This window comes from Mustela lutreola, chromosome 1, assembly GCF_030435805.1.
Source record: "Mustela lutreola isolate mMusLut2 chromosome 1, mMusLut2.pri, whole genome shotgun sequence".
NCBI classification, from domain to species: domain Eukaryota; kingdom Metazoa; phylum Chordata; class Mammalia; order Carnivora; family Mustelidae; genus Mustela; species Mustela lutreola.
The window spans coordinates 285,304,621-285,331,960 of NC_081290.1; the positions used below are offsets into that span (position 1 = coordinate 285,304,621).

Sequence of the window (27,340 nt, forward strand, 5' to 3'; positions counted from 1 at the left end):
CTAACAAATCACTATCAGTTCTGGGGACATATTTTTATTGTGTTGGGAACAGAGGCCTCATGGCAGACTCTGTCCCTCCACCAGAGGCTAGATTGGTTCCAAAGAGCTGGTCGGCAATATGAGTGAACTCACACCCCAGCAACAAAAATTACAGTCCTTTAAATTGGAGGTGGAAATATCTGAAAAGGCACTGACTGCTGCGGCGAGATCCCTGGCCGGGCAAAGCTGGGAGAGCTTGGCTCTGCCGGCACCTGTTGGCAGCAGTCACCTGGCTTGTGCCTCACGGGCTCAGGGGCTCAAGGGCTCAGGGTCTTCCTCTCCCGCCACCGTTTCTCCGAGTCCCCCAGAGCCTGGTTCCTCTCCTCCTGCTGTCCAGGTATTCAAATGACCCAGTTTATAATGGCCATTCAGGTCGAAAATTCCACCTGGCAACCAGTGTCCCTGCCGAACCCTGAAGGACAAAAACCTCAGCCAAAAACCTCTTCAAAACATTTCCAACTGAGGCTGTAGGCTTCATGTTTTTACTCAGTTGGAACTGCACAGAAAAAGTGTCCTTGAACTAAGGACTCGACCCATCAAGTATTTATACTGAAAACAGATTCCCAACTCTAAAGCGGAGGAGCAGTTTTTTCCCAGCAAAACTGAGCCTGCCGTCCGGGAATTGAACCACGAGCCGGGAGACACCCGCGGACTGTCCAGTAAGCGAGGGGCTCGTCTCCCAGCATAGCTTCCGCCCTGCATGGAGGAGGCACCTTCGGGAATGGCACCTGAGATTTGCCTAATAAAAACATAATTAAGAAGCTAAATGTAGAGTGCCCCCTACAAATTAGAACTATATGTAAAACATACTCCAATCTATTCGTTTGGCAAGAATCAATTGCACTTGAAATGCCTTTATTCTGTTTATTTTTCAGTTAACTAAAAATAGAGACATAGAAATGCTAAAACTAACTCTATTTCCAGACACTTCTACTGTAAGTACTATTAAGGCAGTAATGGTGGATGGCTAACATTTTTCAAAAAGGACAGACTACTAACTACTGATAGCGAATCTTTACTAGGGGAAGAGTTAATGGCTCAGGGCCAGGCCGTGCTGTCGATGGCTTCACTAAGTGACCCATCCAGTGATACAGCACGTTCTAGAGCTATGCTGTCCAATGCGGCAGCCACCCATACACGCGAGCATTGCAGTTTAAGTTAATTAAAAGTAATTAAAATTCAAAATTCCCATCTTTGGTGACGTTCACCATATTTCAAACATTTGCTAGCCCCTGTGGTTGGCGACCAGCATCCCAAACAGCACAGGTCCAGAGCAGAGCCTGCCGCCGAGCTTAGCCAGTACATGGAGGGGACCATAGTGCACATTTAAAACACCCCTAGTTCGAGTTATAAATACAAACGAAAGCCTCAAAAATCAGATTTAAACAATCGTGTGTATCATGTGCAATTCCAGCAGCTCGTTACTAAAGTATTTTAAAAGTGCTGCTCACAAGAAAGCACACAGATGAAAAGAAAAGGGACTAATGGTTAGAGGATGGCAAAGATAAAATGGCTCAAGACTGATTTCACTTCAAGTACCAAAAGGGCATTAACTGGGTTCTTCAAAAACTGTGCTTTGGAAGTGCAACTTGATTGAATGAAAAACCCAACTGTCGCTTGTGTGCCATCTACCAGTGGGTCAGGGGTGAGGGTCAGCTGTGTGTTCCTCATCACACAACGGCCTCAGGTTTCCTGGGTGAAGGGCGCGTGGCTTCCACCGCTCAGATCCTGAGCACTGCACAGCCTGACAAGGCCGAGGAAAACTACTCAATGAAAAGGTTCGGTCACATTATGACACAGACTCCAGCTGTAACTTTGATATTTTTGAACATTAAAGTCGAATTGTCATAGACATGGGCATAATCTGACCTTCAGATTGAGCTGAGACTAGTCTCTTGCAACATTAAGTAGGAAAACTATTCTCCATCTCATGAAGATCAAAACAGGCCCCTCTGAAGAAGATCTAAATGGATATTAAAATTCTACCATAGAGATATATCAAACATCTGTACGTGTGGTCAGTAAAATGGTAAATTTATGGTATAAATAATAAAAAAAATCCAGACATTTTGGATCTCCTACAATTGGTTAAGACAATTCAATAAATAGGGCACTTTATTTGAAAGTTAGATTCAATTAAGTAATATAAATTTTTAGAAAGATTATGAGTCTAACAATTTCAATGTTTTAAAGAAATCTCAAAGGAATGTCTTTATTCCTTTGAGAAGGGAGGGGGCGCCTGGGTGGCTCAGTGGGTTAAGCCTCTGCCTCCCGCTCAGGTCATGATCTCAGGGTCCTGGGATCGAGCCCTGCATTGGGCTCTCTGCTCAGCAGGGAGCCTTCTTCCCTCTCTCTCTCTGCCTGCCTCTCTGCCTACTTGTGATCTATCTGTCAAATAAATAAAATCTTAAAAGAAAAAAAAAAGGACGGGAGGTAGTAAATTCAGCTCCACTGAGATCATACTTGGTCCACGGGTCTCCCTGTGCCCTGTAAAAACCTTTATGATCATGTTATCAAAAACAATACCTTTTCTACATTAGAATTTTACAAGCTAGGTCTGAGCTAAAAATTTCAAAGTGTGGAAAATCCAAGCATCATAACCACTACTAGAGATTTTGCCAACATCATACTTTTCTCTGGATATAAAGCTGGAAAATACTTGTACTGGCTTACTAATAAATTATAAGCAAGAACAGGAATTCGGAACATAACAGAGTATCAGCAAAAACCCAGCTGTGCAGCCCAATTAAAACAAAAGCAATATGTAAAAATAGCTTCACTAACACCACTAAAGTATTTAGCATCTCTTCCCAGGTAATTCAGGAGAGAGGATGAAAACTGTTCCCAGGGCCCTCCCGTCCCCACACAGCCTACAAACTCACCATCTTTAAAATCGCCCCGTAGAGCCGCAGGAGCACTTTCCGAGGCTCGTCACCAATGGTGGCCACGGAGTCAGGGAAGGAGCACTGGAACAGCATGTTACTGAGGCCACCTCTGTGGAAGGAAGAGGACAGTAAGCATCAGGAGTCTGAAGGGCAGATCACCCGGCCTTCTCGGAGGATGATGACGGATGAGACATCAGGGCCCCATGACCACTGCTCCCATCAAAGACCCGATCAGCTCTAGGGATACCTGCAGGACACACGATGAGCTCCAAGTATTTGGCTCAATCTCAGAGTCACATGACAAACAGCAAATTCCCTGTCTGTTCTTAGCTTGACGCAGGAAGGGAGCTCCGTGTGGACCGCAGGCGTGCACCTGCGCAGGCTGAGCGCCTCTGGAGAACCAGCAGGACGAAGAGGGCCTTGCGCCACACCGGGGGTGGGGCATCCCAGATGCGTTCCTGCAGGCTCCCGCTCCGCTGATCCCAAACCTCCACTCTATCCCCATAACGACCAGGCTAAAATCTTGGGGCAGTACTTAGTCCACCTCCCCAAGGCCCGTCCACCTGAAGCGTAAAAACATAGCAACCGATTTCGACCAACAGCCTTTTCAAAGAATTTGCAACATTAACCGGCTCTTGGGGCGCTCAGAGGAAATGATCGGAGATCTCAGCGCCCCGAACCTTCCACTCTGACAACGACAGACAGGAAACAAGTTACAGCGGTCATTTAAACAGCAGAGGAACCGCTCTGGGGCCAAAGCACCTGCGTGGAGAGGAGGGGCAGTTAATGGAGGGATGGGAGCTGAATGAAGGAATACGAGCAGCCGCACGTCGGGAGCCCCAGACACCAAGCACCTCACCTGCACTCTGGCCCCGCCGCAAGAAACAATCCTCTGATGAAGACAAACGAGACACACAACCGTCAGAGTTCCAAATCCTGGGCAGCGTCGGGGCCGCACGCAGAGGTGCGGCGTCAGAGCGCCAGAGACCCTCGACTCCGGAGAGAAAGTGACCGAGAGAGCAAACCGCAGCTCTCCGGAAGGACACCCCGTCACCGGAGCCACCAGCTCCACCATAACCAGTCCCGTCCCATCAAGCTGTGCTCCCCGAGCGGAGACTAAACCATGCACCTAACTTAGAGCATCAGCTGCAGAACCGCACAGGGAGTAGAGGACACCCGGCCAAGCACGGCCGAGAGCTACGAAGTGCAGACCTAGAGACTGTGTGGGGAGAAAGGAGAGAGAGACATTCTCCCCGGGAGGGCTGCTAATGCGGGGATATTCCCGGGAGCTAATGGCTCTGAAACATCCGCTTCCGCGGCAGACGCTCTCCTTCGCTTCCAGTCTCATTCCGGCAGCAACGCGCCTGGCGTGAGGACTGTCCAGCAGCTGCCTTGGCGGGCAGGCGTGTCCGTGTGACCTGGTGCTGACAAATAAATGACTTCTGGAAGTCCACGGCAGATGTCCTCATGGCCTTTGTCCCTTTCCCCCTGCCCTCCATTCTGCTGTCTGAAACCAGGAGAGGACAGTGGGTCAGCCGCGAAGCTCTGGTCTCCGAGCCCCACATCCACACTGCTGTTGCCCGCGGGGATGCTGGGCCAGGGCCCCCGCCCGCTACAAATCTCCTTTGCCAGCTGCTCCCAGTTGGGGGGTCTGCCAGTGCGGGGCCTGGTGGGAAGCCGGAAGGCAGGAGGAAGGAGCCAGGTTGGCTTGCTGTTCTGGACCGAGCATTGGAGCAGCAACAGGGGAACCCCCCTTCTCCGGGATACCTGATCGGAGTCTGGCCCCAGCTCCTAGGGTGCTCCTCAAGCCCTCAGATGCCAGCAACAGCCACGCGGTGCCCTCTTAACAGGATGGGGGGCCCAGCTCCAGAGTCCGATAACCCCCACCTTCCCTTGGTCCCCCAGCCCAGGGAAGGGGTTGCTTCCTGCAGTTGTCTGCATCACGGGGTCCCATTTCTGCTTCCTTGGTCCTCTAACGCCTGTTCACCCAATTCCCTCTATTAAATTCTCTATGTTGAAATGTCTAGTGCTGTTTCCACTTTCGTGCCAGCATCTGCATGGGCACAGATAGCCAGAGCTTTTAGCTTCTTAGATTGTGGGAATGAGCCACAGCCTAGGAATGGCTGAGCGTTAGCTGTAAGGAGCCCACATCTTCATCAAGCCCAGGGAGCTGCCACACCCGCCCAGCCTATTTACTTCCAGACACCTTCACACAAGAGGGAATTAAATTTCTGTGCTGTTTAAGCCACGGTTACTCTAGGGCTTTCGCTATAAGCAGCTCAATCTAGTACTAACGGATACAGCTTATCACAATCCCCTCAATGGTGCTCTCCCCATCTGTAAACCCCTCCTTACCCTTCTCTGTTACCTCAAAACTCCCTCCAGTTTATGACCAGGTTCGAAGTCCAATGTTTGCAAGAAGCTCTCACCCTCTTCCTTGCTAACTCCTCGAAGACAAGGGTAGGGTCTCAATACAATTCTCAAGGCCCAGTAACGCCCAATGGTGGGCGCTCAGTAAAGCTTTTCTGAAGACCACGATAACCAGCAGCACTGTTGTCTCTTTTCTCCACACTCCCACCTGTTATGTCTGCCTTACTAGGTATGGTGGACTCAGCTTGGGTCCCTGATTAGACTGTAAGCTCCCTAAGAGACAGTCCTGGGGGAAGACACCATGCTATAAGAAAGACCACTGGCTTTAGAGCCAGGGATTCAAATCCCATTACTGCCACTTACTGTGTGATCTTGGGCATATCACTAAACCTCTCTGGGCCTCAAATTCACCCCTCTGTAAAAGAGCTGCACTTTCTTTAGTCATTTTCTTTTTCTCGAGTGGGTGGAGGGGGCAGAGGGAGAGGGAATCTTTTTTTTTTTTCTTGAGAGAAGGAGGGAGAGAGAGAACCTGTGGGAGCCCGATGCAGGGCTCCATCCCACGACCCTAAGATTGTGACCTGAGCCAAAATCAAGGATCAGACTGATTCAACAGAGCCATCGAAGGGCCCCTCTTTAGTCATTTTAAGAGCACCCTAAGAGGTGCCTGGGTAGCTTGGTCGTTAAGCATCTGCCTTCAGCTCAGGTCATGATCCCTACGTCCTGGGATCGAGCCCCACATCAGGCTCCCTGCCTCTCCCTTTCCCACTCGCCCTGCTTGTGTTCCCTCTCTCACTGTGTCCCTGTCAAATAAATAAACAAAATCTTTTTTTTTTTTTTTTAAAGATTTTATTTATTTATTTATTTGACAGAGAGAAATCACAAGTAGATGGAGAGGTAGGCAGAGAGAGACAGAGGGAAGCAGGCTCCCCGCTGAGCAGAGAGCCCGATGCGGGACTCGATCCCAGCACCCCGAGATCATGACCCGAGCCGAAGGCAGCGGCTTAAACCATTGAGCCACCCAGGCGCCCATAAACAAAATCTTTTAAATAATTAGGTAAATTAATACGAGTTCCCTAGGCTGCAGTGTTCAGCAGGTTAGCTCAGGCCCCTCCACAGTCCAGCAGGCTGGATGCTGATACGACCTCCCATGTACAGATGAGGACACGAGACAGGGCAGGAGAGCACCATGCCGGGCTAAGCACATAGTGGGTGCTGTGGGAGCCAGACAGTAACAGGATGAATGTGTACAAATGTGCACACAACAGAGCTCTTGGTCTCCTGGGACTGCTGTAACACGGAGCCACAAATTTGACGGCTTAAAACAACACGAATTTGGGGTGCCTGGCTGGCTCAGCTGATGGAACGTGCAGCTCTTGATTTCAGGGTCATGAGTTATGAGTTCAAGCCCCGTGTTGCGTGTAGAGATTACTTAAATAAATAAACTTAAAAAAAAAAAAAAAAAACCACGTGGAAAAAAAAAAAAAAAACCACGTGAATTTATCTAACGGCTCTGGAGTTCAGACTCCCGGAAACAGGTCTTCCGTGGCTAAAATTAAGATGTCAGCAGGGCTGCACACCCAAAGGATATAGCACATTCCAGTAAACTAAAAACACAGTCTCAACTCATGAATGTCAAAGGACAGTGCTCACCAGGGGGGAAAGAGGACTCGGTGTTTCACAGGACAGAGTTTCAGACCAGGAAGATGGAAGCGTTCCTGAGATGGTGGTCAGGGTTGTACAACAGAGTGAACGCCCTTAATCCACTGGACGATACACTTAAAAATGGTTAAAAATAGTAAATTTCAGGCTATGTACATTTTACCACAATGATTTTTAAAAAGGAATGAAGTACTGAAACATGCTACAATACTATGCTCAGTGAGGGAAACCCAGTTACATATTCTGTGATCCCAATCATGTGAAATGTCCAGAACAAGACAGACAGAAAGCAGATCAGTGAGTGCCCAAGACTGGGCCGAACAGGGCTGGGGGCCAGGGTTCCCTTCTGAGATAAGAAAAATGTTCTAAAATTGATTATGAGAGGACAGCTGCCCATACCTGTGAATATACCAAAACCCACCAGACACACACATTTTATTTAAATGGATGAATTATATGGTATATGAACCATACCTCAATAGAGCACTTTTTAAAAAAGAAAAATGGAGGCGCCTGGGTGGCTCAGTGGGTTGGGTAAGCCTCTGCCTTCGGCTTGGGTCATGATCTCAGGGTCCTAGGATCGAACCCCGCATTGGGATTGAACCCTGCATTGGGCTCTCTACTCAGCAGGGAGCCCCGCTCCCACCTGCCTCTCTGCCTACATGCGATCTCTGCCTGCCAAATAAATAAATAAATAAACTTTTTTAAGAAAATAAATAAGAAGAAAAATGACTTTTTTCAATATGTAACGATTTTTCTTAGCCAATGAAAAACTCGAATGTGCTTCCACAGAAGCTGTGTTTCCCAGATATGAACAAAAGTCATATTTAAGAACTTCGTCAACAGCTTACAAAGCAATCATGAGCACCTGGGAATCTTTGCAAGACTAACGACCTCTTTTCCCAAAATGTAAATCAGTTCTCTACCCCTGCGAGGGAGGAACAGAGAGACCCGGGAACCCAAGGCTCTGGTTTGCCCCGAAGTGAGCCCTGAAGCACAGGGACAGTGTGGTGGAAAGGGATGAGAGCAGCCTTAACCTTTCTTCTCAACTCAGGGCTTATCAGATGCGCCCTGCCCCAGGGCTCCTGGCTCCCAGGCGACAGGACGGGCTTCCCATTAGTTACAAGCCCTCGTTTTCCTTCCTGTCACACACTCTTAAGGGTTCAGTCAGCGGCGAGAGCAAACAGATGAGCTACTGTTCTAAGTTGTGTAACTCCATTCAAAGTTTAATCCCGTGCTCCGAGAGGAGGCAGGCAGGCCAGCTCCGCCAGGAACCAGCTCACAACCTGGAAACCCTTCATCTCTTGAATTCTCGGCAGCCCCTGTTGCTCAACAGGCCCAAGCGGGAGGAAGTAAACTGCCGGTTATTTCCTAGTGACAAGCAAGATAAATGACACAAGGTCTTTATCCCAAATGACCCAAGCTGTGAGAAACCACCTAGAAAAACACCGGCTACCAATGAGCCAAACGACTCGACTGGGGATAAGATACATTGGGAAGATAGGCCCCAGACGGGGAAGCAAAACTGCAAGGGTCCCACTGACCACAATTTGTCACGATCTTCTCCCAAGTAAAACCCCAGGAACGCTCAAGGATTTCAAACAAGCGCCGCAACAGCTTTGTAAGAAACACACATGTCCTAGTTGAACGCAGGAGACACGAGATGCTCCAGGGAGCAGAAGAGCAAATAAAATGAAACAAACACGTGTATTTCCCACTTAGCACATGTCAGCAGCGGGCACAGGACCCAGCGCCCAGCCAGGGGACACGAGCACACGAACACCACAAAGAGCTTGCTGCTCCCCAATCGTTAATCAGATATCAAAATAATCCTTCCAGTTTCTCTGGGTATCCAAAGAAAAACCAACCAATAACACAGCACAGAACCACCCCCAAGCTGAAGAACTAGGGCTAACAGGTTTTCTACGCTGAAGCAAGTCGTTTCAGGGAGAACAAAGCCACACAGTAGCCCAGGAGCCCGCTGCTGCTTCTGTCACTTTCGTGTTCGTATCCACCGCGAGCGACAAAGAACTCAGGGGACCTGGGTGTGCTGTTAGGGACTGAGCTAAGTTTTATCAGTTCTACTGGAGCAACGAAAGTAGGCTGCTTGTGACGTGTAGTAAATGGTCTTGCCTTTTAGATTTCGGAATTCATGTTCCAAAAGATCATGTTATTATGGATCTTAAAGACCCCGAAAATAAAAAATGTAACAAGTTACCCAAATTCTGTCATTGAACATAACCACTTTTGTTCATTCTGGATGGTTTCTTTTCTTTTCTTTTTAAAGCAGACTCCATGCCCAAGCTGGGGCTTGAACTCTTGACCCGGATATCAAGAGCTGCATGTTCTCCAGACCGAGCCCGCCAGGGTCCTCTAGCATTCTGGGTTTTTTGGTTGTCATTTTCCTAAGGGCCACTTTTCCTACTTCTTTCTTGTTATTAAAATTGGGATCTTACGGGCGCCTGGGTGGCTCAGTGGGTTGAGCCTCTGCCTTCGGCTCCGGTCATGATCTCAGGGTCCTCGGATGGAGTCCCGCATTGGGATCAGGCTCTCTGCTTGGCGGGGAGCCTGCTTCCTCATCTCTCTCTACCTCCCTCTCTGCTTTCTTTCTTTTTTTTTTTTTTTTAAAGATTTTATTTATTTGACAGAGAGAGACAGAGAGGTCACAAGTAGGCAGAGAGGCAGGCAGAGAGAGAGGGAGAAGCAGGCTCCCCGCCAAGGAGAGAGCCCGATGCGGGGCTCGATCCCAGGACCCTGGGATCATGACCGGAGCCGAAGGCAGAGGCTCAACCCACTGAGCCACCCAGGCGCCCCTGCCTCTCTGCTTTCTTGTGATCTCTCTCTGTCAAATAAATAAATAAATCTTTAAAAAAAAAAATTGGGATCTTACTAAATGTATTACTCCATAACTTCCTCTTCCATTTATAGTACAAGCATTTTCCATCGATTCAGCATTAAAAACTCAATTTTTTAAAAAAAAGATTTATTTATTTATTTATTTATTTATTTATTTGACAGAGGTCACAAGTAGCAGAGAGGTAAGCAGAGGGAGAGGGAGAAGCAGGCTCCCCACTGAGCAGAGAGCCCAATGCAGGGCTTGATCCCAGGACCCTGAGATCATGACCCAAACAGAAGGCGGCGGCTTTAACCCACTGAGACACCCAGGTGCCCCTAAAAACTCAATTTTTAATCACACACACAATTTCATCTTTAAAACTAAGCATGGTTTAGCCAATGGCCCACTGTGGCTTTTTCATAACTTTTTGCTTCCATCCAAAACTCTACAGTATGTACACCTGTACATCAACCTTTATGCATAGTCTGATGAGATCCTTCAGTTACAGTTGGTTTTTCTGGGTCAAAGGGCACTAACATTTTAAAATTCTTGCTACCCATTGCCAAAGTGTCCTACAACCAAGCCACACCACTCACTCTTTGCCTGTCAGCACATCAGAAATCCCCTCTCATATTTTTTCTTGTTTTTTGAAGACTTATGTATTTAAGAGAGATAGAAAATGCAAGTAGGGGGACAGAGAAAGAGGGAATCTCAAGCAGACTCCCCACTGAGTGAGGAGCCCCACATGGGGCTTGATCTCCCGACCATGAGATCATGATCTGGGCTAAAACCAAGAGTCGGACATTTAACCAACTGAGCAGTCCAGGCACTCCATATTTCATATTCTTGTCTCCCTTATTTAACAATTAAAACTTGATAGATCAAAATATAACTTTTAAAAATACCAAACTGCATGGCACCCCAGTGGGTCAGTCAGTTGAGCATCTGACTCGGTTTCAGCGCGGGTCGCGTGGTCTTGGGGATGTGGGATTGAGCCCATTGGGCTCCCCACTCAGTAGGGAATCTGCTTTCCCTCTCTCTCCCTCTCCCCATTTGTGCACACACATTCTCTCCCTCTAAAATAAATCTTTAAAAATTAATAAATAAAAAAATCAAATTGCTAGTTGAGATAACTAAAAAAAATTTTAAGTCTAAAGGCCATGAAATATTTTAAGTTAAAAAACTGATGCATTGGGGGGCATCTGGGTGGCTCAGTGGGTTAAAGCCTCTGCCTTCAGCTCGGGTCATGATCCCAGGACCCTGGGATCGAGCCCCGCATCGGGCTCTCTGCTCAGCAGGGAGCCTGCTTCCCCCTCTCTCTCTGCCTGTCTCTCTGCCTACTTGTGATCTCTGTCTGTCAAACAAATAAATAAAATATTTTTTTTAAAAAACTGATGCATTGGAAATATTTATAGGTACATTAATACAAAAAAAAACGGATTTATTAAAATAAATTACAAAACATGTTGAGAGTTAGCTTTATTCAAATGATTTCTTGGGGGCTGCACCTTGGGTGGCTCAGCTGGCTTCAGCTTAGGTCATGATCCCAGGATCCTGGAATCCAGCCCCACATCAATCTCCCTGCTCAGCACAGAGTCTGCTTCTCTCTCTGCCCCCACCCCCGGCTCCAATCATGCACACTTCTTTGTCTCAAACAAATAAAATCTTTAAAAAAAGAAAAACAAAAAAGATGGGGCACCTGGGTGGCTCAGTGGGTTAAGCCTCTGCCTTCGGCTCAGGTCATGATCTCAGGGTCCTGGGGTCGAGCCCTGCATCGGGCTCTCTGCTCAGTGGGGAGCCTGCTTCCCTCTCTCTCTCTGCCTGCCTTTCTGCCTACTTGTGATCTGTCAAATAAATAAATAAAATCTTAAAAAAAAAAAAAAAAAAGTCTTCTTGGCGACATGCATCAGTGGCTCCATGCTGCTTAACTCCCAAACTGGTAAGCGTCAATCTGTCACCCTCTTCATAAAGCCAAACAATTAACTGCACTAACACTGAGAAGAGAAGATCAAATTGGAAAATGTAAATTAGCAGATAATCTAAAATTTCAGTTGGCCCAGGAATGGGTCAAAGATGCTGTGTTATAGTAGGCCACCATACTGATCGACATGATTAAAGAGGACCTTGGGAAATTCCACAAAATCATTTCAAAACAAAAACCATCCCATATAACACTAAAATCGGGTATTTGATGCTACTTCCTCTTCGAAGTTCCTTCTGGCAAAAATATCAATTATGCCTTCTTACCATGCAAGGTCTTCCTCAAATAGAAGCCTAACTGACAACAAGTTCCATAAGGTCAAATACAAACCAGAATGTTCCAAAACATACCGGATCATTAATTCTCTTATATATCAGCTATTCCATTACAAACACACCTATCACAAAAAATACTCTAATGTTTCAGCACATAACCCAAATACATAGATCACAGAAGGTTCCAAAATTCTGATCTAAAGATCAGAATCTGGAGCACCTGGGTGGCTTAGCTGGTTAAGCATCTGTCTTTGGTCATGATCTCAAGGTCCTTGGATTGAGCCCCATGGGAGCTCAATGAGGGAGCCTGCTCAGGGACCCTGCTCCCTTTCCCCTCTGCCCCTCCCACCCCGGCTTGTGCTCTCTCTCACTCTGCACACTTTCTCCCAAATAAATTAATAAATCTTAAAGGTTTTTTTAAAAAAGATTTCATTTATTTATTTGACAGAGATTATATAAGTAGGCAGAGAGGCAGGCAGAGACAGAGAGAAGAGGGGAAGCAGGCTCCCTGCCAAGCAGAGAGTCCGATGCGGGACTCGATCCCAGGACCCTGAGATCATGACCTGAGCCGAAGGCAGAGGCTTTAACCCACCCACCCAGGCACCCCATCTTTAAAAAAGCTGAAACTCAACTTGAAACAACCGTGGTTCAGGCTGACTCAGTGAAATGACACCATCAGTGTGTGGTAATCAGGAACAGGTGCCTTAACCCCAAGCCCGGAGGCGGAGTTAAGGAAGAGACTTTGACCTTGGTGAACGGCTGGCTTCTGCAGACACCTGTGTGGCCCTGGGCCGTTGACTCGATGCCGTCTAAGCCTGCCTTCTCACCATCAAATAATCCAGCAGCATCTAACGCGGGGGTTCTGTGATGATCACATGAAGTCATGTCAGCAGCTCAGCAGCAGCAACTGGAAGCAAAAGCGCACGCGCAGGACTGCGCCCGCCTGAGGGGAAGCTGGTCTCTAAGTCCTCTAGTCCCAGGGCTGCTCCAGCTCAGCACCACCGACATGCGGAGCCCGAGGATTCTTTGTTGGAGTTAGAGCAGGAGCTGTCCTTTGAACTGTAGGATGGTAAGCAGTACCCCTTCCCTCCACCCACTGGAGGCCGGCAGTGCCACCACCCAATCGTGACAATCAAAACTGTGTCCAGGCGCTACCAAGTGTTCCTCAGAATGGGTTCCAGCAATTCCGCTCCCAAGTCACTATTCTGAACACCCCTGCCAGGCAGCACGCGTCTGGCTGCTCTGTCACACGGGAGGGTCTGCCATCTGTCAGAGCACAGGGCTGCTGCCACTTCCTCCATAAAGTGCCCCCCGGCAAGGCCCCGTTCACACGGACCTCCCAGGCCTCACTTTTTTTTAACTGTTTCATTGTGAGTCCCTGGGCTACTGGGATGCTCAGCAGAACACAGTCCTGGCCACGGTGAGATGGGTAAATATGTAATGAAGGCCATGGGAGGCACCTGGCAAGCTCGCTTGCTATAGAGAATGCAACTCTTTTTTTTTTTTTTTAACATTTTATTTATTCATTTTCCTTTACAAAGAGAGTGCACGTGCATCAGGGGAGGGCCAGAGCGAGAGAATCCCAAGCAGACCCCGCACTGAGCGCTGAGCCCAATGCGGGGCTTGATCCCATGATCCCAAGATCATGACCTGAGCGGAAAGCAAGAGTTAAGGAATTATCAAACTGAGCCACCCAGGCGCCCCGAGATTGCAATGCTTGATCACAGGGTTGTGAGTTCAAGCCCCACACTGGGTACAGAGCCTGCTTATACACATACATGTATAAAAGACATGGAGAGTACAACTTCATTGTAGACGCAAAACAGACTCATGAAAAGCTAAAGACTAGGGCTGTCCAAGGACAGGACAAGATTCTCCACCAGGTGATAGAGGATGGTGAGATAGTGGAGGGGTGTGCTGCAGGGAAAAACCCGGAAGCAGAACATGGGCATCAGTAGCTGGACAAGCCAAGAGACCAGACTGAGAATAAAATCCAGGAACTAATGAAGAATTATAGCAAGGTTACAGGATATAAAAGTCATATAAAAGTTAACATATAGGGACACCTGGGTGGCTCAGTTGGTTAAGTGACTGCCTTTGGCTCAGGTCATGATCCTGGAATCAAGTCCCACATCGTACTCCCTGCTGACAGGGAGTCTGCTTCTCCCTCTGATGCTCTCCCTTCTCATGCCCTCTCTCATTCTCTCTCTCTCAAATAAATGAAATCTTAAAAAAAAAAAAGTTAACATATAAAAGTTAACTTTTATATGGGGCACCTGGGTAGCTCAGTTGGTTAAGAGTCTCCAACTCTTAATTTCGGCTCAGGTCATGATCTCTGGATTGTGAAATTAAGTCCTGTATTGGGCTCCACACTGGGCATGGAGTCTGCTTGAGATTTCTCTCTACCTCTCCCTCTGCCCCTCCCCATACTCTCTTAAAAGAAAAAAAAAAAAGTCAATCACTTTCACTTTCCCATATATCAGCAATGAATAAGGAGAAATTAAAATTAAAAACACATTACCATGTACATCAGCAACCAAAAAATGAAACATTTAGGTATAAATGTAACAAAATATGTACAAGATCTATAGGAGGAAAAATAAAAAACTCCTATGAAGGATATCAAAGAATAACTAAATAAAATGAATAGTCCATGTCCATGGATAGGAAGACTCAGCATATCGACAAGATGCTAGTTTTTCCCTATTTGATGTAGAGATCCAGCACAATCCTAATCAAAATCCTAGCATGTTGTTTTATCAGTACTGACAGACTGACTCTGGAGTTTACACAGAGAGGCAAAACACCCAGAATAACCAACTCAGTATTCAAGGAGAACAAAGTCAGGACTGACACTCCGTTACTTCAAGACTTACTACAACACTACAGTAATCAGGACAGCGTGGCATTGGCAAAAAAAAAAATGGGCAAATGGGGGCACCAGGGTGACTCAGTGGGTTAAGCTACTGCCTTAGGCTCAGGTCATGATCCCAGGGTCCTGATATCCAGTCCCATGTCGGGTTCCCCCTGCTCAGCAGGGAATCTGCTTCTCCCTCTCCCTCTGCCTGCCACACCCTCTCTGCTTGTGCTCTGTGTATGTTGAATAAATAAATGAAATCTTTGGGGGCGGGGGGACAAAGGATGGGCAAACAGATCAATTGAACAGAGGGCAGAGCCCAGAAATAGATCCACATAAATACAGTCCACTGATCTCGACAAAGAGCTAAGGCAAGTCAATAGAGAAAGGACAGTCTTAACAAATGGTGCTGGAATGGCTAGACATTCACAGTTAAAAAATGAAATCTGGGCATGTCTGGGTGGCTCAGTTGCGTTAAGTGTCTGACTTTGGATTGCAGCTCAGATCTTGATCTCAAGGTTGTGAGTTCAAGCCCTGCACTGGCCTTCACCGCTGGGCATGGAGTCTACTTTTAAAAAAAGAAAGAAAGAAATCTAGACACAGACCTTACATCGTTCACAAAAGTTAACACAAAATGGATCCGAGACCTAAATGTAAAATGCACAACTACAAACGAGACTGTAACCGGAAGTCATCCAAACAACCTTGCTTGTCACCATCAAAGTTTAGATACAACACCAAAGGCACAATCCATGAAAGAAATGATTAATAAGCTGGAATTCATTAAAATTTAAAACTTCTGCACAAAGACACTATTCAAGAAAATAAGGCAACAACCACAAACTGGAAGAAAATTTCTGCAGGGACACCTGGGTGGCTCCGTCAGATGCTCTTCAGCTCAGATCATGATCCCGGGGTCCTGGGATCCACCCAGCATCAGGCTCAGCAGGGAGCCTGCTCCTCCCTCTGCCTGCCGCCCTCCCTGCCTGTGTTCTTACACTGTCTTCTCTGTCTCTGGCAAATAAATAAAATCTTTAAAAGAAAAAACAAGGGGTGCCTGCATGGCTCAGTGGGTTAAAGCCTCTGCCTTCGGCTCAGGTCATGATCTCAGGGTCCTGGGATCAAGCTCCACATCGGGCTTTCTGCTCGGTGGGGAGCCTGCTTCCTTCCTCCTCTCTACCAGCCTCTCTTCCTACTTGTGATCTCTGTCAAATCAATAAATAAAATAAATAAATAAAAATAAAAGAAAAAACTCTATCTGCAAGAGACACACTGGGTAAAGAACTATTAGCCCAAAGATATAAGGAACTCTTAAAACTCAACAATAAGAAAATAGACAACATCACCTGGGTGGCTCAGTCGTTACACAACCGCCTTCCACTCAGGGTCGTGGGATCGAGTCCTGCATTGGTCTCCCCATTCAGTGGGAAGCCTGATTCTTCCTCTCCCACTCCCCCTGCTTGTATGTCAAATAAATTTAAAAAAGAAAAAAAAAACTTAAAAAAAAAAAAAGAAAATAGATGACTTGACTTAAAAAATGAGCAAAAGATCTAAACACACACGTCACCAAAGAAGATATACAGAAGGCACATAAGCACATAAGATGATTCTCCACATCATATGTCATTAGGGAATCGCAAGTTAAAATGAGATACCAGTGCACACCTTTCAGAGTGGCCAAACTCCAGAATGCTGGCACCAGATGCTGGCAAGGATGTGGAGCACCGTGAACTCCCGCTCACCGCTGGCAGGAAGGCAGGTCGGCGCAAGCGCTCTGAAAGACAGACTGGCCGTGTCTTACAGAACAAAACATGCTTTTACCATACAAGTCAGCTACTGCACACTTTCATATTTACCCAAAGAGTTAAAAATTTACATCCACACAAAAGGCTGCACATGGATGTTTATAGCAGCTTTAGTCATATCTGCTTAGAAGCCACCAAGATGTCCTTCAGTAGGTAAATGGATAAACCATGGTCCGTCTGAATGATTACACATTATTCAGCACTAAAATGAAATCCACGATCATGATATGGTAAGCCATGAAGAGACACAAAGGAGACTTTTAAATGAACACTATTAAGGAAAGAAGCCAATCTGAAAAGACTACACACTTTATGCTTCCAATCACAGAACATCTGAGAAAAGGGGTTGGGTGGGGAGAGGGCCAGACAGAGGACAGAGGACCTTTAGGGCAGTGAGGCTACGCTGCAGGGTGCTATAATAGCAGATTCCTGCCACACGTTTTTCCAAACCCACTCAATGCACAGCACTGACAGTGAACCTTAGTGCAAATTAGGGACTTCTGAGTGATAATGATATCAGTGTAGGTCATCAACTGTAACCAATGTACAACTCTGGTGTGTGTGTGTGTGTGTGTGTGTGTGTGTTCGGGGTGGGAGGAGGTATATGGGAACTCGCTGTACTTTCTGGTCAATTTGGCTATGAACCTAAAACTGCTCTAAAAAAATTAAGTTTATTAATTTTTTCTAAGTAAGCTCTATGACCAATGTGGGGCTCAAACTCATGACCCTGAGACCCTGAGCTCCAGTCACACGCTCCACCAACTGAGCCAGCCAGGGGCCCCAAGTTTATTTATTTATTTATTTATTTATTTAAAGTAAGGCCATGGGGCACCCAGGTGGCTCAGTGGGTCAAGCCTCTGTCTTCAGCTCAGGTCATGGTCCCAGGGTCCTAGGATCGAGCCCTGCATCGGCCTCTCTGCTCAGCAGGGAGCCTGCTTCCCTGCCTCTCTGCCTACTTGTGATCTCCCTCTCTATCAAAAAAATAAATAAAATCTTAAAAAAAAAAAAAAAAGTAAGGCCATATGGGGCACCCAGGTGGCTTAGCCAGTTAAGCAACTGCTTTCTGCTCAGGTCATGATCCCAGGATTCTGGGATCAACGCGGGTGCTCATCAGGCTCCCTGCTTGGCAGACAGTCTGGTTCTCCCTCTCCCTCTGTGCCTCCGCACCATTAGTGCTCTCACTCCTTCCCTCAAGTAAATAAATAAATAAATAGATAGATAAATAAATAAATAAAGTATTTTTTAAAGGTAGCAGGGCACCTGGGTGGCTCAGTGAGTTAAGCAGTTAAGCACCTGCCTTCAGTTCATGATCCCAGGGTCCCGGGACTAAGCCCACATCAGGCTCCTGGTTCAGCAGGGAGCCTGCTTCTCCCTCTCGGTGCTCCTTGGGCTCGCTCTCATTATCTCTTTCTCTCAAATAAATAAATAAAATCTTAAAGAAAAAAAGTAAAGCTACTTAAGGGATCAAATTTTCACAGTAAATAGTAAAAATGTAAATGAAACTTTACTTTGAAAAATGAAACTGGAAGTCATATACAACAGAATTTAGGTTAAAATTCAACTGTGTGCATAAAAGGGACATTAAGTAGGGAATCTTGGCATAATTTTATCAAAAAACTTAGTGAGGACACCATAAACCACAACTTACTCCCTGTTCGACTTTTACTGCATCACTGTGCAAATATACCTGAGGACTTGGCCAGTCTTTTCAACGACTTCTCTTGGTTTCTTCAGGCCCAGACGATTCTACGTGGGAGAGCTCAGGGTACCCTCTTCCCCATCGATTTTCAGCTGTTAGTGGGTCCGTGGGATAGGACTTGTCAAGGTTTGTGCGGAACTTAACAGCTCTCAAACATTTCTTCCATCAAACTGCATGAAATCTTGCAAAGATCTGCGATTTCATGTCACACCTGATTGTGATTTACCAACCAGCAACGAGAGTGGTGATATCCAACCCTTGATTTGAGATTGGATGGGCCTGCACATCCGCTGTGATGGCTGGGGTGGGCAGTAATTTTTCTTTCTTTCTTTCTTTTTTTTTTTTTGGAGAGAGAGAGAGAGACAGTAAGCATGGGGGGAGGGGGGAATCTTGGGCAGAGTCCATACCCAGTGCAGAGCCCCAAGCAGGGCTCAATCTCACGACCCTGAGATCATGACTGGAGCCAAAACCAAGAGCTAGGCACTTAACCGAGGAGCCACCCAGGTGCCCTAATGTAATGATAATTCTAATCTTTCCCTATACCACCCCTGATTAGAGAGACTCCGGCAAACAATAGTCTGATTAGAAAGACCTGTCATGGGGCACGTGGCTCAGTGGGTTAAGCCTCTGCCTTCGGCTCAGGTCATGATCTCAGGGTCCTGGGATCAAGCCCCACATTGGGCTCTCTGCCTACTTGTGATCTCTGTCTGTCAAATAAAAATAAATAAATAAATAAAATAAAATCTTTAAAAGACCTGTCATCACAGTGAGAGAATAGTGAAGAGGTCAATTTTTTTTAAGATTTTATTTATTTGACAGATCACAAGTAGGCAGAGAGGTAGGAGGGGCAGGGGAGCAGGCTCCCTGCTAAGCAGAGAGCCCAACACAGGGCTCCATCCCATGACCCCGAGATCATGACCTGAGCTGAAGGCAGAGGCTTTAACCCACTGAGCCACCCAGGCGCCCCTGAAGAGGTCAATTTAAGCTAAAATCCAGTGCCTACCACAAGTCAGGCACTATTCCACTGCAGGAGATACGAGATGAACAGGAAATGCCCTCTAGGAATTCAATTACAGAAGAAGCAAAGAAGAAACACACAAATGTGGCAGGTGCTGTTGCTGTCAAGGTGTGTATGTGTATGAAAGGCTATGGAAAAGACAAACAAATAAGAAATTAATTCTGTTTCTCTCTAAGCTGGGCCTTGAAGGAGGAAGTTTATTTTTTTTATAATTTTTTAAAAGATTTTTATTTATTTATTTGACAGACAGAGATCACAAGTAGGCAGAGGCAGGCAGAGAGAGGAGGAAGAAGCAGGCACCCTGCTGAGCAGAGACCCCCCCCCCCCCCGGATTCAGGGCTCGATCCCAAGACCTTGAGATCATGACCTGAGCGGAAGGCTGAGGCTTTAACCAACTGAGCCAGCCAGGCACCCCTGAAGGAGGAAGTTTAAAAGCAGACATGAGGCTGCCAAGCAGAGCATAAGAGCACAGACAGGCCTAGAGGCTGAAAGCACAAAGCTCACTCAGGAAATACAGGATCCAGTGTAAGGAGTTCACTGCTCCTCACTGCTGGTAAGGGCGGCGGGGAGGGGGTTAAACAACAGCAACAAAAAGGAACCACTCTAGAAAGGGAGGTGGGGCCCAAGTGTAAAGCAGGCAAACAAGTCTGGATTTTATTCTCCAGTTACAGGAAGCCACCTAAACTTTAAAACAAAGAGTAACAACGTTTGAGGATACCTGACAACAGGACAAGGAACAATTCAGAGGAGGGAACCCGGAGCGCAAGGACATCCACGGCTCCCATGACAGGGTCTAAGCAAGGACTCGGACCTGGGCTCCGGCCTCACGAACAACACCGGGAACAGACAGCAGGTGTGGGGGCAAAAGCCGCTCACCAGGCCTCAACTGCCACTGCAGGCAGAGGAGGGGTTTCGGGGGGCAGGGAGTGTGCCAGCAGTCCTGGGGCTCTGGCCAGCTGCTGTTACCAACTCAAAGACGGGAAGCAGCAAAAGCATATTCCAGGGTGGGAAGGAGCAAAAGGGTGAAACAGGAGACAGACTCGGCGGACTGAGTCGAGGTGGCGGCGTCTGACAAACCGCCGGGGAGGAGCCAGCACCCCACCCAACGCTGAGAGATCGTGACAGTCAGTAACACCTAATAGCCGGAGTCCCAGGAAAGGCAACTGCCTGTGGAGGGTCACCAGATGCCAGCCAAGGGGAGCCCTTTTCCCCCTTCTGAACTGCCTCTTTTGCTTTTTAAAAGCTAGGCGTCACCCCCTTCCCGTGACCTAAATGACCTCTTTTCTCCCTATTAAATGGATCCCATAACCACACTTTATTCCAGAGAAGAGAACTAAATTTAAGGCAATGTTTACTATGCGTCATTTTAAAGGGTCCTTCAAACCAAAAAGGAAAGCTTCCAAGACCATTTCTAAGACTACTAATTCTTAGAGAAAAGAAACAAAACACATCTTCGACGCTCTTACAGTGACAGTTTTGCACAAAACACAAAGGTTTAACTGACCAGTGACACTCCCCTAAAAGGGACCAAAGAAAAATGTCTGAAGGCCAGATCCCAGGGCGTCCAAACATCTTCACAGGCAACAGGCAAGAGCACTGGGTTGGCGGGCGGGGGGGGGGGGGGGGGGGGGGGTACCAGAGACCTCCTAGGTCAGCAAACAGCCACTGACCTCCAGCCCCTCCAGGTTTTTCATTTTACAGACGCACGGTACTGCTTAGGATGCGCTCCAACGTTCCTTTTTTTTTTTTTTTTTTTTAAGATTTTATTTATTTATTTGACAGAGAGAGATCACAAGTAGGCAGAGAGGCAGGCAGAGAGAGAGAGAGGAAAAAGCAGGCTCCCCACCAAGGAGAGAGGCCGATGTGGGGCTCGATCCCAGGACGCTGGGATCATGACTTGAGCCGAAGGCAGAGGCTTTAACCCTCTGAGCCACCCAGGTGCCCCACCATCATTCTTTTCACTGAGAATCTTCAGGCCTAACTAAACGTGATAGTTTTGGAGAGTTTCATGGGGAAAAAAAAAAAAAAAAAAATCATCAGGCAGCTGCGAGATCACCTGAACACCCCTGTTTCTGACCCCTACCTTCTGACTCTCACTGTTCATAGCAACTGTGCACGAGGGGCCGGCGGCACAGCAAGGAAGTGAGGCTCCGTTATTCTGCCGCATCTGCAGCTCTGCTGGGAGACCGGGCACGGAAGAGGAATCGAATGACCCCAGCTGGATTTGGGGATTATCAGTGGCAGCCAGCCAGTGTCTAGATGCGACGCTCAACCGGGCCAACCAGTTAAAAGAAAAGCAGCAGAGAAAGAACCGCATTTCTAAAGGTCTAAATGGAAGGACACACACACACACATACACACACACACTGGGAAATGGTTATCTTGGGGCGCAGAGCGGCAACAGAAACCACGGGAGTCTTCTCCTGCTCAGTCTGAAGACGTGCACACATCCATTTCTTGTCTTTTAAATTTAACTAAATATTTTTAGCTTAAAAGAAAAAAAAAAAAGGAAAGGAAGAAAAGAGGGGGGAAATCTTTGTCCCCCGGTGCTAACTTCTGGAGCCACACCTCCTAACACAGCCCTAGGGCTGGACAGAGCTGGCCGGGATGAGCAAATGTCACCCCCGGCCACGAACAAACGACTCTTTCAGAGCGGGGAGAAAAGCAAGCCACGGACTCGAGGAGCGAGAAGCAAAGTTAGGAGGCGACTCTCTGTGAAGCCGATCACGACAGCCCTCCGCACCGCGAAGGGACTTCCCAAATTTTGAAGCATCCGGACAAAACGGCACTCGGGGAGTCCACCGCATTGTTCTGCCCGCAAGAGACCCGTTTTCCCCCGCAGCCGCGCTTCCGGCCCGCAGCGCCTTCTGGAAGGTCCTGGGAGGCCGCGGGCCCCTGTCGCGGAATCCGCGCGGATCTCACGCGGGGCCGGAGGGGGTCTCCAGCCCCAGCACCGCCCGCCCGCCCCGCCCCCGGCCCCGCCCCCGCCCGGGCAGCGTCACCTGACCGGGTAGCGGCTCCCCGCGCCCTCCCCGCGCCCTCCCCGCGCCCTCCCCGCGCCGCGCCGCCACCGACCTGATGACACTGATGTGGAACTGGTCCTCGCGAAGGCCGCGCCAGGCCCCGGGCAGGAACTCCTTGCACCACAGATAGGCCCGGCGCCGCGTCCGAGGTTCGGGCTGCTCGTCGGCCGGCGGCGGCGGCGGCGGGGGCAGCGGCAGCGGCGGCGGCGGCGGCGGCGGCAGCGCGAGCGGCGGCTGCGGGCCGCCCAGCTGCTTGGGCTCGCGGTCGCTGGCGGCGTCGCGCTGCTGCCCCACGCCGGGCGCCGGGGCCGCGCTGCCGCCGCCGCAGCTCAGCAGCAGCCCGAGCGGCGAGGGCTCCGCCTCGCCGCCGTTGCAGAACTTGGTCTTCATGCCGGGCAGGCGGCCGAGGAGGCGCTGGCGGCCGCAGCGCGAGAGAGCGAGGCTCAGGGTCCGGCCGGGCGCCCCCCTCACGGAGGCCGGGCGCGGAGGCGGCTCGGCGGCTCGCGGACGGGCCGGCCGGGCGCGGGCGCGGCGGTTGGGGACGCGCCGGGCGGACGCGGGGCGGCGGCGCGGAGGGAGCGGGCGGCGGGCGGCGGCGGCGGCGGCGGCGCTCGGCTGGTCCTGCTCGCCGCGGCGCTCGCTCCTATACCGCCGCCGCACGAGGAGCGCCGCTCGCGTCACAGCCCGCCCCCGAGCTCGCCGCGGATTGGCTGCCGCCCGCCGGCCAGGCGCATCACAACCGCCGCCGCCCTCGCCACGCCACCTTCCTATTGGCTGCGGCGCCGCCCCCCGCCCCGGGCGCTGCCGGCGCGGGGGGCGGGGCCCAAGGGCGGGGCCGGCGCGGGGGGGCGGGGCGTCGGGCCGGAGCCGGGGGTCGCGGGGCTGGAAGGCAGCGAGGAAGGCGCCGGGCCCCTCTAGAGCGTTGCGCGGGCCGAGCGGGGCCGGCCCCCGAGCCTCGAGCATCTAGGGCTTGGCTTTGTCAGCCGAAAGCTTGCCTGGACCCCCGGGGGCCTCAGGACATCAGAGGCCGGGGCCTGGCACGGGGCAGGCGGGAAGCTGGTGCCTGGAAGCTGGCTTCTCTTCCCGCACGACCTTGGGGCGAGGCACCTCCTTCTGCAGCTCCGGGGCTGTATTTTTACAACATTTCCGCGGCGGCTGAGCTGCTCGGGAGGCGCGACCACGCTCCGTCCATCCCAGAGCCGGAGGAGTTACGATCCCAGAGTCGGAAACCGGGGCCCGAGAGAGGGCGGAGGCGACTGGTTCGAGGCCGCACGGGTGACCCCGCCCTCTGAGGCCGCCGGCGGCCTCAGTTTCCCTGTCCTTGGTGCTGAGGACGCCGGGGCCCAGAGGCTCCTGCCGGCGGGGCCGCATCCCGCCGCGGGGCCTCCACCGCCGCGCGGAACCCGGACCAAAGGTGAATGACGTGCGGCTGCTGGCTCTGAGGGCGCGCCCCACCCGCCCCCGCGCAGGAGGCAGCCGCGTGACCGTGACTAACGCACCTGTGCCCACCGAGGGGGACGACCGCCCTGCTCCCATTGGCCACACAGTCCGGTGTCCCTCACTCCTCTTCGACCCCGCCGTCCCGATCCTTTCTGGAAGTGGGTTACAGATAAGTATAAAAATCACAGATCCTATTTTATGGGACATGAGCTGGGACAAGAGGTTTCCCAGGCTGCTTAGGAAATTAAGCGCCTGGATTACAGAAAATGGCTCCTGTGAGGGATTTCCATCTGCCCACAGCAAAAATCTCTTTTTTAGACAGTCTGTACTTGGCTGAACTTGCTCGGGGGGGGGGGGGGGGGATGGGCTTATTGGACAGAAGCGTTATAATGAAAGGGGTCTTTTGACAAGACAGCTGTGGGGGGAGGGGGAGGCCTGTACTGGAGTAGCCCAGGCTTTAGGAGGAAGGCAGGGTGGGAGTCCCATTGGATGTTTGAAGAGCTAAAAAGTCAAGGTCTCCAGTCGGGCCATTTAGATAAGCTAGTCAAGGACTTTGTCTAAAAATAACCCTGGTAAGGAGGTGGGGCCCTGTTCCTGGCCTGCCCAGGTGACAGACCTTTTGTCCCACTATCCCCTGGCAGCCGCCTAGTTATCTCAGGAATGCCAGAATCCTGGCGAGGAGAAAAAGGCACTACAAGTAAGAGCTGGGTCCCTGTCGTTTGAAATAACTCTGGCATCTGCTGGTTTGGGCTATTAGAACCCACAGACGCCTTTATGGGATGGCAGCTCCCTGCGGGAGGAAAAGGTGCCTTATTAAAGGTGTTGGAGAAGTTTTATACGTTATTGCTTCCATTTATAGATGTGAAGACTGAGTCCTGCAAAGACTGCCTGCTGCAGCTGAGGTCCCATGGCTAAGATGAGAGACAAGGGCAGGCATCCTGGCTCCTTTGTGTGAAGGGTGTGACTTGCCAGAGGACAGAACACTTCCTCCCCAGCAGCCAAACTAAGTCCTAAATGTAGCTCTAATTAGCTAATCCTTGGCTTGGCCACTCAGAGCCCACCCTGGCTAGGCCACCAGGCAGAGACTGGAGAAGCTTGGCAGGTCGTGATGCTAACATAATAGGTTTTACACTAAAAAGGACCAATTCTGCCATAGAAGTAGGGGAAGCCTCGCCAGGGGCCGTTTGAGCAAGGCTTTGAAAGGTTGAGAAGGCATTTACTGGGCAGTCCACTTTCCAGAAGTGATCTGTGAGGATGTGTAATGACGATGGAGCCCGGCATGCAGTAGGTGCTCAGGAAAAGTACGGGACCTATCACTGTCCACAGAACCCCAGAGTGGTAAATACACCCATAACCCTTGAGCTGGTGACCCCAGTCCCAAGACCTTCTCCCAAGAAGTTATCCAAAGCAAAAAGCCCCATGCATCATACTGAGCACTGCCTTGCCATCTGTGATTGGAGAAAGCTGGAAGTAATGTTCGTCCAGCGCCCAGACCAGGCTATAAAAGATGCTGGGCCCCATGCTGGTGTATCAGACGAGAGTTAAACGTGGCCAGGTTGAAGGTGGTAGGAAGGGTTCATTGTCCACATATTTATCGAGTAACTTCAATGCGCCAATCATTGGCAGTACCGGACAGTGAGGAGAACAGCTCTGCCTGGCTCCGATTCCAATCCAGAATAGCCACACTGTCCACCCCACTGTCACCCAGTCCCTCTCCCCTCATCCTTGTTTGTTTATTGTGTATTGTCCGTCTGCTCACCACATGGAAACTCCAGGAGAGCTAGGGCTCGAATATCACTCTCTACCCCGTGATCAGCAGGCTCTGATGTCCGTGGACACTCAGATACTTGCCGACCACACCCAAGTCCTGGCTCAGCACTTACTGACCATATGTCTTTGGACTGAGCCTGTTTCCTCAGCTGTAAAAATGGGGATGTGAGACAAACCTCCGAGATATCATAGGTCCAGTGCCAGACCACCACAATTAAGGCAAAGGTCACAATAAAGTCAGGCAAATATATGTTTTGGTTTCCCAGTGCAGAGAAAGGTATGTTTCTATGACACTGTAGTTCATTAAGTGTGCAATAGCATGTCTTAAAAAAAAAAAAACAAAGGGTGCCTGGGTGGCCCAGTTGGTTAAGCAGCTGCCTTCAGCTCAGGGCACGATCCCAGTGTCCTGGGATCGAACCCCGCATCAGGCTCCTTGCTTGGTGAGGAGCCTGCTTCTCTCTCTCCCTCTGCCTGCTGCTCTGCCTGCTTGTGCTCTCTTTCTGTAAAATAAATAAATCTAAAAAAAACCCTACAGGGTGTATGTATGTATATATACGTATGTATGTATGTGTGTGTGTGTGTGTATACATATATATATATATATATATATACCTTAATTTAAAAATACTTTATTGCAGGGTAGCTGGTAGAGCATGCAATTCATGATCTTGGGATTATGAGTTCCAGCCCCACATGGGGTATAGAGATTACCTAAAAATTAAAAAAAAAAAAAAAAAAAAACTTAAAAAAAAATACTTTATGGGGGCGCCTGGGTGGCTCAGTCGGTTAAGCCTCTGCCTTCAGCTCGGGTCATGATCCCAGAGTCCTAGGATCAAGCCCCACATTGGGCTCCCTGCGCAGCGGGGAGCCTGCTTCTCCCTCTCCCTCTGCAGCAACTTCTGTTGTTTTCTTTCTGTCAAATAAGTAAAATCTTTTTTAAAATCTTTTTTAAAAATGCTGTATTGCTAATAAATGCTAAACATCATGAGTTGTCATCATAGATCACCATAACAAATACAATAATTATTTAAAAAAAAAAACACGTTTGAGCTATTGCAAGAATTACTAAAATGTGCCCCAGAGACAAGGAGGGAGCAAATGCTGTTGGGAAAACTGGCACCGGTAGACTTGCTCGATGCAGGGTCGCCAGAAATCTTCCATCTGCTACAGAACGCAGACTCTGTGAAGCATGACAAAGTGGAACAGGGAAAAGGAAGGGTGTTGTGTGATCCCCCAAGGCACAGAGGTGCTGTGAGGGCTGAAGGAGAGGGTGCGAGGGGAGCCCACAGCAAGCCAGAGGGTTCACATGGTTATTCCGTGGCCCAGGGTTCTGCCTGCGGCCAGCGTTCCTAATGTATAATGTACACACTTGGCCACTCAGCCCAGGAAGACAGTGCCGTGTCCGCACATGATTCATTTGTGGATGGAAGGTACATTCTCTGATCAAAATGTCCACATTTGGGCACTAGTGGAGGCTTAAGGAGGCATGTGCTGGGGCTGGGGAGAGGGGGTTCCAATTACAAAGACTTCCTTCTGGGACTTAAGAAAATACTTTCCAAAAGCACTAGTTGATGCTGAATTCTGAGAGCAGACACAGAGGGTGCAGGTGATGGGCCTTAGGAGCAATGGCTGGGGGTGGGGAGGTGGAGGGGTAGGGGTTGGGAGGTCTCTGTCCAGTCTGGG

At 49.4% G+C, this 27,340-nt stretch overlaps 1 protein-coding gene and 1 long non-coding RNA gene across 6 annotated transcripts in view; one reads left to right on the forward strand and one right to left on the reverse strand.

Annotated features, from left to right (window-relative positions):
* CHKA (choline kinase alpha) overlaps positions 1-23,081 on the reverse strand; it is a 54,436-nt gene extending 31,355 nt beyond the window's left edge. For 2 of the 5 annotated variants that reach the window (XM_059149680.1, XM_059149674.1), the window contains exons 1-2: positions 22,500-23,081; positions 2,922-3,033 (exon numbers count right to left, since the gene is read on the reverse strand). In XM_059149680.1, the coding sequence (XP_059005663.1) occupies positions 2,922-3,033; positions 22,500-22,837 (450 nt within the window). In that variant the 5' untranslated portion in view covers positions 22,838-23,081. Of the gene's footprint in view, positions 1-2,921; positions 3,034-3,783; positions 4,024-22,499 lie in introns of those variants that run through there. The other 3 variants (XM_059149683.1, XM_059149690.1, XM_059149698.1) reach the window with 3 other exon arrangements.
* A 206-nt stretch (positions 23,082-23,287) lies between these two features.
* On the forward strand, positions 23,288-26,187 carry LOC131816756 (uncharacterized). Its single transcript, XR_009348168.1, has 2 exons — positions 23,288-24,045; positions 24,747-26,187. It is a non-coding gene; the product is annotated as an uncharacterized LOC131816756 (long non-coding RNA).
* The last annotated feature ends 1,153 nt before the right edge of the window (positions 26,188-27,340 follow it).